This window comes from Papilio polytes, unplaced genomic scaffold (assembly GCF_000836215.1).
Source record: "Papilio polytes unplaced genomic scaffold, Ppol_1.0 DF821289.1, whole genome shotgun sequence".
NCBI classification, from domain to species: domain Eukaryota; kingdom Metazoa; phylum Arthropoda; class Insecta; order Lepidoptera; family Papilionidae; genus Papilio; species Papilio polytes.
The window spans coordinates 378,737-389,882 of NW_013527915.1; the positions used below are offsets into that span (position 1 = coordinate 378,737).

General features: G+C 36.3%; 2 protein-coding genes across 2 annotated transcripts; one reads left to right on the forward strand and one right to left on the reverse strand.

Annotated features, from left to right (window-relative positions):
- The first annotated feature begins 2,637 nt into the window (after positions 1-2,637).
- LOC106109434 (cytochrome P450 306a1) lies at positions 2,638-7,743 on the forward strand. Its single transcript, XM_013290936.1, has 8 exons — positions 2,638-2,791; positions 3,744-4,068; positions 4,290-4,435; positions 5,027-5,226; positions 5,308-5,758; positions 5,869-6,015; positions 6,118-6,292; positions 7,468-7,743. Exons 2-8 carry the CDS (start codon positions 3,750-3,752, stop codon positions 7,647-7,649), a joined length of 1,620 nt encoding a protein of 539 aa, XP_013146390.1. The 5' UTR covers positions 2,638-2,791; positions 3,744-3,749; the 3' UTR covers positions 7,650-7,743.
- A 109-nt stretch (positions 7,744-7,852) lies between these two features.
- LOC106109439 (cytochrome P450 18a1-like) lies at positions 7,853-11,140 on the reverse strand. Its single transcript, XM_013290941.1, has 6 exons — positions 10,716-11,140; positions 10,347-10,468; positions 10,019-10,243; positions 9,708-9,912; positions 9,306-9,570; positions 7,853-9,218 (listed from the first exon to the last, which is right to left on the reverse strand). Exons 1-6 carry the CDS (start codon positions 11,098-11,100, stop codon positions 8,804-8,806), a joined length of 1,617 nt encoding a protein of 538 aa, XP_013146395.1. The 5' UTR covers positions 11,101-11,140; the 3' UTR covers positions 7,853-8,803.
- Between the last annotated feature and the right edge of the window lie 6 nt (positions 11,141-11,146).

Here is an 11,146-nt window from a genome sequence, read left to right on the forward strand (position 1 = left end):
CCACTTGCATAAATATATGAAGATGTTTTAGCAGGATGATCAAGCAGATCAGTTATTTAATACGATGTGTATGTAAGTCTTCATAACTTATAAAAGTTTTGGAAGTGAAAACGTGTGAGCAGTTAAACGTGTCTGGCGAACGCGTCGTCAGGTGAACGACGATGCGTGATGGACTGCGCGAAGACCATTAATTAAGATAAGACTGGGTAAGGCGAGCAACACGCTTCGCACTCAATTATTATTATTCCCCGATGTATGTCAGTAAAGCGCCTATCCCGCTATAAATAACCATATTAAAGCGTACAATTATCTAAAAGTTGAGTGATTGGTTTATTTGACAACTATCAAATCTTTATTTAATTAGCAATATTTATGTCCTTATTTACATCTTGAGTAATGTCGTTTACCTTAGTCGTACAATAACAGTATATACCTATGCTTGAGCTATAAATGTTTGTCTTTATCTTGCCTCCAGAACGAAAACAAATCGTCTGCTCTTTTATAACCTATGTATGTGTATTCCGCATTTATAGACAGATTGTACGGTGTATTGTAATTATTGAAGTATGTATCTGAGCTCAGTTTTTTTAGAGTTTGACGTTTTAACATGTGATAAACTTCAGCCATCTTAGTCTATTCACTGTCCATTAAAGTAATAAAACCTTCCTCACAAAATGGTTAAAGACTTTGTTTTATTTTCTTAAGTCGAATGACAAGTTTCTGCGGCGGTTACAAAGTAATCGTGTAGGTAATCAATAAATTAAGTGTCGCTTACAGATCGAGTTACAGGTCTCGTCACGATCTATAAGAATCTGTTAGCAGGATAAAATGCAGCGAGCGCGCGTGTTGATTAGTTTTATCTGGTTGTAATAATGCGCGGCACGTGGACAGGCTTGTAAGCAGTGAGCAATGAGCACTAATCGGTAGTGCCGGTGCCGAGATCGTTACGATTGGTCCGATAACAGCAGCGCGGCCGCTGACCGGCCTTCACACTTCGCGTCGCTGCGCCCGCCATTGCGAGCGACCTCGCTGTCCGTCTCACACTCCACCTAGCTAGGGCTCCCATTAATTATGAGCATAAAACGAGGACAGCCTTAAATGCGTCACATATTGTTGTTAGGAATTCTGAACGATTACTAAGGAGTAGTCGTACCATGTACCATGTTTAGATTTGATAAGGACCCATGAAGAATTGGTCATTCGATACATTTAATTGTGGATTATTTGACGGAGCTAAAATAAATCATCGATGATCTTCAAAGATTCCTTTACTCGGATTGTATTTGAAACTATTTAAGTTACAGTAAGCCGGGTAACTGTTACCCTAAAAGTACAATTATGTTCATAATTGAATTGTCTGGCGATTACGTTAAGTTCATGCATTTGTAGGATGGTTGTTTAAATCATGGTATTTTTATTTTGAAGAGTCTTATTTATATTTGCGAGAAAGATAATAAAAACATTATAATATTAGCATGATAAACATGTAATGGAAATTAAAGGATTGTAAAAACGTCTTCCAGAGTTAAATTGTATGGAAATTCACATGCCTTTAATTTTTTTTTTATAAAATTGTATCTATATATACCCTTTATCTTGTAATTCAGTGATGCAGAGCGTTTACAACTCTAACAACCCTTGTAAAAAGGTCAAGGTTTTAATATGGAAATTTGCAATAAACAATTGCAATGAAAATAAAATTACAATGCGTTAAAACAAAAGGTAACCAGTAATATTATTTACTTATGTTACTTTGTTTATCTGTTGTATAAAATAGTATAAAATCATAAATGCAAACTTTGGACTGATGAATACTTAAGTTAATAAGGATCTCCAAAACAGTTTAATACCTCTCAATAAAATTTGGCACAAATGTAGAACATAGTTTACTATTTTTTTTAATTCAGCGCAGACGAAGTCCTGGGGCAAAAAGTTAGTAATATTACAATTTTATGCCAGCGAAATAGCTCACAAATCTTTCGCATCCTGTATTTTTTTCGTAGAAGGCAGGTTGAAATGTGGAATCGATCGAATCGGACAAAGACTTGGATAACAATTTTTGTTATTTACTGTTTTGACATTTTAAATGAGTGCTAAACGTTAAATGCAGTGAGACTGGACGGCTGGGTTTATCTCCGACCGCCATTTAACGTGTGTGCATAGCGTAATAGCGATATTCATTCGAGATCTTTATGCGAGAAAAAAAGATCAATTCCACAGAACATGCATTCATTTTACACCGTTTAATTTTTTACATCATTTTTACAATAAGGAAAAACAATAGTTTAGTAGGTATCTCAATTGCGGACACAGTTTAGATGGAATTTTCCTTGTTTTATTTGAACTTTTCACACCTGAAAAAAAACTAAGAAAAATCTTGATTTAGTAAATAAATCTTAATGCATATGTTAACATAAAAAATGTAAATAAGCATGAAATGTTTAAAAAAGAAAATCAATTTATTATACTATTTAAAACTCCTGACTTACCTGCATGTTTTTGAAACACTATCGCAGGTAAAATCTTTTGAAGAACTATTTAAATTTTACTTCAAAATAAAGGAATCAATCGAATCCCAATTGAATAACAAATTTTGGTGAAGCAAGCTGAAATTCGAGCGCGGGCAGCAGTCGACGAGCGGCGGGCCACGTGACGACTGCCTTCGGTTGACTGAGTGCGCAGATAGGTGCCGGTAGCTCCGCAACGAACGCTTCTGCGTCGCCTCTATACTCGCTGCTCGCTGTGACATCATTCTTCTCAAGATCGTATACCACCTGCGAACAAACAACAGGTTAGTGTATTAATAAAACCCGTATCGTGATTAGTTAATGCTAGTAATAACGACATCAACTTATTTCCCAATTATATCTTAACTTTTGAGCGATATCACGTGCGCTGTCAGTTTTTATGTTGGTAGTGCTGTCAAAGATTATATACGTTCGGAAGCGACACTGTCTAGCAGCGTTTTATGCATTTATTATTGTTGAATTAAAATTTCATTTTTGTTTAAAATACAAGTAGATGTTACGTGCATGTTTTTGTATATTTATCAGTACTTGACTTAAAATGAACACGCAGATAATGTACTTTATAAAGCAGCCGAATCAAATGTTATTTTAGAGCCAAAACATGTAAGTTCGGTGCAAATATGTATTATCTGATGCCGGTAACATTGCATATAATATTTTTAATCCGCTAGCGATAAAAACTTAGATAAAGATAAGGCCTTAGAGCGAATACCTATACGAACGTAAATATTTACTTTTTAAACGTTTTGTTCCTTATTCGGAACATAAACGAGTATTTTATCTTGGTCAATGTTTATAACGGGTGATAATCTTTTTATCAATTACGGTATAGCATTAAAATAGCTTAGAAACTAACGGCTCTTTTATAAATCTAAATATAGGCTGAATGCATAAATTTTATTTACAAAACTGAAACATGGTTATTAAATACATTTTTGTAGAAATAAACGCATTCGATTCAGAAGTTCTAACGTAACCTTTAATATCAAGGTAGACAATACCTAGTCATCAAAATTAGGAATGTTTACTGAATGACATCAACAAATAAGGAGGATATTTGTGTTGATAGTTGACAAAAAATTAAAACTGGTTATTTATGTGATAACTAAGTACTTAGTAGTAGTAGTAGAGGGCTACAGTTTCCACAACTCCACGGCTAGCGCGTATTTTGCTTTAACTAGCTACTTACTCTAATAATAACAGTGTTTTTTTCAGCATACGATGGATTTCATATTTTTATGGCTAGTTACTTTCGTACTGGGATTTTGGATCTGTAAGAAGATGAAGGAGTGGCGCAGCTTGCCTCCTGGTCCTTGGGGTTTACCGATCGTGGGATTCTTGCCATTTATGGATGGAAACCAGCCCCATCTGACTTTGACTAAGGTCGCTAAACAATTCGGCCCAATATTTGGAATATCAATGGGCAGCGTGTATACGGTAGTGCTGTCAGATCATAAATTAGTAAGAGAAGCTTTCGCAAAGGATGCCTTCTCAGGACGGGCTCCGCTTTATTTGACTCATGGTATCATGCACGGAAATGGTGAGTACCAAAATGTATCAGATATCTTAGCACTTTTTAATGTATACTAAAACAATAATAAAAATAGCTAAAACATTTCTTGTCCGCACATTACAAAGATTTTTTTCTTTCTTTTAAGCGACCTCGGTGCTATTGTTATTACGATCAAAAACCAGTTCATTCAATAGTATAATAAGAATTTATAAATACGCTGCACGGTAACTGTTCTGTCCTATTTTAAGGTATAATTTGTGCTGAGGGTGGATTATGGAAGGATCAACGCAAACTGGTGACGATGTGGCTGAAAAGCTTCGGGATGAGCAAACACAGTGTGTCCCGCGACAAATTGGAGAGACGCATCGCAGTCGGCGTTAATGAACTGTTACAAGTACTTATGAATGATGTTAATAATTGATTTAAGGCATCGTATCGTATTAATTCCTATGAATATGAGCCTGGTGTAATAGATCACTTTTTATTTCATTTCAATAGTCTTACTTTTCACTATCTTAGTAATGTTATAAATGCGAAAGTTTAGATGGCTGGATGCAGGAATAGCTCTTTGGAAGAGTTTGTAGCATACACAGCGGAACGGATCCTGATGAAATTAGGCAAAGACGTAGAGGACAGTCTGGAAGAACACATAAGCTACTAACTTTTTATTTAATTCCTAGCGGATGGTGTCGCAAGCGATAGCTAGTGTATTATAAATTAATGTATATTTTACGCAATACGCAAAGTCTTAGCTTTGGTGTTTTTACTAGTGACAAAAACCTACATTATTTCTTGAAAGTGACCTTTAATGGCACTGACAAATGTTACCGAGACTCGAAGCAGAAAAAAACACGATCCCCACTTTTGTTTTTATAATGCGCTTGCCTACAGCGCAGCCGTCACTGCCGTTCGATGCTTATTTAGCAATATTTTACATTAAATTTACATTTGATTCCTGGTGATATAAATCTGATTTAAATTTTAGAACGTCAAAGAAGCCTCTGGGGCCCCTATTGATCTAACATCGATGCTAGCAAACTCACTGGGAAACGTCGTAAATGAAATTATATTTGGTTACAAATATCCTTCTGATGACAAAACATGGAAATGGTTCAGACAAATACAAGAAGAAGGTAGTCATGAAATGGGCGTTGCTGGGGTTGTTAACTTTTTGCCTTTCATTCGGTACGTTTACATTGAAACTCAATCTACTTTAGTTAGGATTATGAATTTTATTTCTCTATTTATTATTATTCCGTATTTTAGATTCTTTTCACGGTCAATTCAAAAAACGATGAGCATACTAACACGTGGTCAGGCACAAACTCACTCTCTCTACGCTGCTATTGTTGAAAAGCGACGCAAAGTATTAAAACTTGAAGCTCCTGAAGGTGCTAAATATCCGTTACATGAAAATCTTTTCAACCAGCATCCTAAAGGCTTTATAAAATGTATAAAATACAGCAAACATGTATCAGAAACGGAGGAACATTACTTCGATCCCGAAATTCTTATACCGACAGATGGTGAATGTATTCTTGACAATTTCCTCTTGGAACAAAAGAAACGGTTCGACAGCGGCGATGAGACTGCAAAGTACATGACAGATGAACAGATGTTTTATCTGCTCGCGGACATGTTCGGGGCAGGCCTTGATACCACGTCGACTACTCTCGCCTGGTTTTTGTTGTATATGGCTCTGCACCCGGAAGAACAGGTACAGACCTTTATGTACCTACGCTTGTCACCTAAGCGCTTTATTTTCAATTAAATATGCAAATTAATTTCTCAGCCTATTCATATACTATTGTGACAACACTATTGCAGGAGACGGTACGTCGTGAGATCCAGACCGTTTTAATTGATGATAATGATTGCGATTATACAAAGTTACCTCGATTAATGGCGGCCATTTGTGAGACTCAGCGCATTCGATCTATAGTTCCAGTTGGCATTCCTCATGGATGTATTGAAGTAATTTTTTTTTAACTTCTGCTTCTTAACTCTGAACCTTAGTGTACATTTCTACTTAGCGCCAACTATCAGTGCAGCAGTAAATGTTGTTGGTCATTTCAGGATACGTATTTAGGTGACTACAGGATTCCCAAAGGCACAATGGTAATGCCGCTGCAGTGGGCGATGCACATGGATCCTGACGTTTGGGAGGATCCCGAGGAGTTTAAGCCCAGTCGATTTTTGGATGCAGATGGGAATTTATTGAAGCCGCAACAATTCATACCTTTTCAAACAGGTTTTTTTTTTATTTCCCTAATTTTCGTATATTTTTATCTTGTTTAAGATATGAGTCCTAATTAACAATCGTGCATATTTTAATTTTCTGTTTGAAGTCGTACTAATTACGATACTATTCACTATCACATTAATATTTATTATAATTGAACAATTTTTGTTAAACTATTTTTTGTTTGAGAGTACGTTTTACCATGAATCCTGTGTTGTCAAGATTGGTCTAAATGCACTTTAATGTGGATATTTGTGTTTTGATAACAATCGCTAGTAAGTGAGTAATACTAAAAAAGTTGTTCAAATTAATTCTAAAAGAACTAAGTGTTAAGTTAACGATATTTCTAACATGTGTCTTTCTACGAAGCAGAAATAACGAACAATTCGAACATTAAAAGATGAATTGTTGAGGTTGCAAAACGAACGTAGGCTTATAATTTAACTCGTATATGCTGACGTTCTCTAAAACTTTTACTTCTCATTGCATAACTAAGTAAGCGATATAAATTTTTTTGCAACCGTACGGAAGTTATTAGGCCTATTTTCTATTAACTTACACCGTGTACTCTAATCGTGATTAAGCCTCTATAGCGAATTACGTTTTGTTAAGCACGCTTTCTTTTTGGTCTTCCTTTCACATTTGACACACAAGGAAAGTAAATAAACATTTTACATATTTGAGAAGATACTGCTACAAGCTTCGCCCGGGTAAATGAAAAAAAATATACTTAGGTTATTTATTGATAATAGAGATTTTTAAAAGCCACGTTAATAAATTGAATTAAATAAATAAAAATAACTTTATTAATTTCCCCTTGGGTAGGGGACTTGTGTCCAAAATAGGGTCGCGCCCTGTGTGATGGATCACCAGGCTAACTTGAATATGACTATATCTTTAAGTTATTCCTTTTATTGTTGATCACAATTAATAGGTGACGTGCATGACAGTGTTTAGATTATTTTTATAACTGCATGACTCACCTTTGTTATGTTAGTTAGGAATGTAGGTTCTTTATTGATTCGTACTTTAATCACGGTCGCTAAGACATCTGTCGATGTCTGTACTTTAGTATCTTTACTTATTCAATGTTTTTGTTCTCTTACTATGGATATTATGTAATTCGATTACCGCTTACGTATAATATGAGTATTGTTGATTTTTGTTTTATTTTTTAATTCCAGGAAAGCGAATGTGCCCTGGAGATGAGCTTTCTCGGATGATGTCGTGTGGATTGATAACACGTTTGTTCCGACACATGCGTGTACAATTAGTCGATGGTCCACCCACTGAAGTGGAAATGCAAGGTACAGTCGGTGTCACCATGACACCGCCTAAGACGTTGTATGTTTGTGTACCGCTTTAATAGTACAGTCGTCAACAAAAGTGTACTAAGCATAAAGCAATGCATTTAATATTTGTAGTTGTGTCGATCTTAATAAATATAATCGATTTTTAAAATGTTGTATTTTTTATTGAAGCTTTCGCTTTTTATTTTATTTTTTGTAAGGAAGAGGAGTAGGTTTCATTGAAAATAATTGTATATTATGAATAATTTCATTGTTTATATTTTAAAAAAATTACATTTAGAATCACTTAAAATTAAGCATTATTTACAAAGCCTAACAATATAAATGGTACTTTTATTGTATCGGGCGGAGTAATAGTAAACTGCATTTAGTTACAATTGTACATTTTCCTTTCATATGCAACTTTGTTGCTAAGAAATTGTGTTTCGAAAACAATTTAATGAGTCATTCGAGTTACGAGGAAATAACAATATCGAACTTACAGAGACATTAACTGCCGCTCTTAGACTAGTCGCTGGTGCTACGCTACCATGGAATGTAACTACGTATGTTACGCATGATAGGTACAAAATATATTAAAATTATACAAAAAGATGAACACGTTGAAATCTTAACAAATACAAAATCATATGCAACGCAATCTGAGATCACATTCAACTGAAACACTCACACAAATGGTACGTACCTATTAATAAATAATGATCTAGATTAAACAATTATTTTGGTATAGGAAACTAGAGTTTAAGACTTCGATAAATCAAATAATCTTTATTTAACTGTTCCATACAATGCATGCGATAGAAACCGTTCTCACAGATCGCAAACTTATAATACTGCAGTCATACGAATTCATAATCTCAACGATGGGAATTTACTGTATAAACTAAAATAAAAGGTCGGTCTACATGTAATTGAACACTTTATGCACAGCCTCGACTATCGCTCCCGCGATATCATCACTTATATAATAAAAGACTTAATTTAATTGTCATCGATACGCTCTAAAACGAGTGATCATTGAATACTGGTGGGTACGTGGGTTTTGTGGCAAACATGAGCGTAACTAGGTTGTTGCTAAGACTTCGCAATTTCTGAAGCGCTGTAATATAACATCGAGATGGTGCGTGATAGTAATATTGTAGCGTCTATATTATAGATAGCTTATCTAGTTAATATCCTAGGTACGCCCATGGCGGCAATAGGAGCTATCCTAGTGAGCTCCGACATGGCGCAAATGGGGATGGTCGGGCGTAAGATTCGCCGGGATTAACAGGCGTGGCAGGAATCTCACGCGGAACGATTGCGGTGAAATTGTTGCTCCGACCGTACCTTCTAAGGAAGGAGGCGCCGCTCCTGCTTCCATTTCAATGTCAAACTGGTGCATGATGGTAGCAAAGAACATGAACATCTCCATGCGAGCGAGAACGTCACCTAAACACATGCGACGACCTACTCCAAAAGGCATGAAGAACTCCGGCCGTTTGATCCTACCCGCTTCGTCAATGAATCTGCTTGGATCAAATTTGTTCGGTTCGTCCCAGAGGTTGGGGTCCATGTGCACGCAGTTGATAAGGGGAACGACTTGAGAGCCTGCCGGGATCCTGTAGCCGTTGAGGTGGACGTCCCTGATAACAAAATCTTAATTTAGTAATCTTGTAAATGTATTAGATAAAACACATAACTATAAGATTATTTTGTTGTCAAATACTTACTTTGTTGGCGAGTGTGTTGTCGCGAGAGGTACGATGCTCGACATGCGCAACGTTTCCAAGATTGTTGATTCAGTATATACAAGGTCTGGCATATCTTCAACTGTAAGAATTCTGTCGCACCCGATAACGCTGTCCAATTCCTCTTGTACTCGTCTCTTGACATCTGGATTTCTAAGCATGAAGACAATCATCCACAGCAGCGACGATTTAATCGTTTCCATACCAGCAGAAAACAGGTCACTTAGGATTTGTTTGATTTGTAATTCTGTAAAGAAAATACAATGTTATTTTGCAGAAAACTCCGGTTTAATAAAAAATAACTAAGCTATGAAGAATCACTATGATAAGAAAAAGAAATAAAAATCACTGCGAAATAGATTTTAAAAGTTGTTGTTTACATACCATGATCTCTGCCTTCAAATAGTTCTCCTTCTCTGCCTTCAATCTTCGCTTTTTCAATTTCGATAAGATAAACATCGATAAGATCTCTGGCGTTATCAAGATCGAGTGTGTCGCGATGCTCATCTATTAGATTTTGATAAAAAGCAAACATTTCTTCACGATTTCTGGCAACTTTCTCTTGCGCAAGTGCCTTACCGGGTAGATACTAAAAAGAAAATCAATGATTAAAAAATGTATTAAAACCAGAATGATGTATATACAAATTTAAGTAATAAAATAGAAAAAATAAATAAAACAAAATAAATACTTACATTGTATAATGGTATATATTCTCCGTAATGTATTTCGCCGAATAGCCGCATGCCCTCTTCAATGAGATGGTTTAACCTCTCGAAGCGTAAATCGCCGTGACTGAAGCGTACGGACATCGTGATACCGCAAATTACATTCGATACGCCCAAAGCGAGCAACGGGTTTGCGTCTACGGGCGCGCCTTCAGTGCGTTGCAAGTTAGTTATCAGCTCGTAAACTTCACCCTGCGAATTAAAACAAATTAATTAATGTAACTGTTAAGAACCGTTAACTCTTCATTTAAATATGAGTATAAAATTTTCACTTTTATTTGTCTCACATACTAACCTTAATTCTACTTTCCATGATTTTCTTGCCATTGCCCATATAGGACATTCCGAATTCGCGAAGCTTTTCGTGTAGGAACCGGCGTTGGTTTTTCCACAAGCGGCCTTCGCTATTGATGATTCCTGCACAGAACGAACCGTTTATAAACACTGCGTGCTGTGGATAGTATCGGAAGAGATGGGAACACTTAGCGTTCTTATCATTTTGTTCATAAAATTGATATTTGATTAATTACATTTTTTTTCTATATATGTATATTTTCTACATATATTTCTTTTTTGAATATTTTTAATCTAATTTAAATTGGTCAATACACATTGAGTTATTTTAATTTTTATTTCATATAAAGCAAATCTGAGGAAAACTTACCTAGACCATCTAAAGTATGCATGAGAGGTGTACTGGGGCGGCCGGTGAACTCTTCACGGCGGAATGCTTCCCTGATGAGTTTGTAGTCGCTGAGGACGACCGTCAGTTGGTTGCCCAGTCGAGCCGAGAACAACGCACCGTAGCTTCTCGCAAGCTCCAGGAACGTCTTGTGACGCACACCAAGGAAGGGAAGGTACCCGACGACGGGAGGTCCCCAAGGGCCCGGTGGCAGCTTGCGCATTTCCCGAAGCAGGGTCGAGAGCCGTGACGCTAGGTAAACTATCACCACCGCCAGCACCAGAGGCAACGACGTCCGCGACGAGCAATAGCACACGATCTGCCATAGCCCCCACAAAATTTTAGAGTTTGTGAATATTGATAACATTTTTGCTGCTTATATTCAACGTATGAAAAAGAAGACTACGTGTATC

Bases quoted from the DNA above. Each gene is read 5' to 3' on its own strand.
- LOC106109439 (XM_013290941.1), bottom strand. From the start codon at position 11,100: ATGTTATCAATATTCACAAACTCTAAAATTTTGTGGGGGCTATGGCAG. The intron at 10,244-10,346 runs GTTAGTATGTGA...TTTAATTCGCAG, and splicing joins TCATGGAAAGTAGAATTAAG to GGTGAAGTTTACGAGCTGAT. The intron at 9,913-10,018 runs GTAAGTATTTAT...TTTTCTTTTTAG, and splicing joins AATATATACCATTATACAAT to TATCTACCCGGTAAGGCACT.
- LOC106109434 (XM_013290936.1), top strand. From the start codon at position 3,750: ATGGATTTCATATTTTTATGGCTAGTTACTTTCGTACTGGGATTTTGG. The intron at 5,759-5,868 runs GTACAGACCTTT...ACACTATTGCAG, and splicing joins CTCTGCACCCGGAAGAACAG to GAGACGGTACGTCGTGAGAT. The intron at 6,293-7,467 runs GTTTTTTTTTTA...TTTTAATTCCAG, and splicing joins ATTCATACCTTTTCAAACAG to GAAAGCGAATGTGCCCTGGA.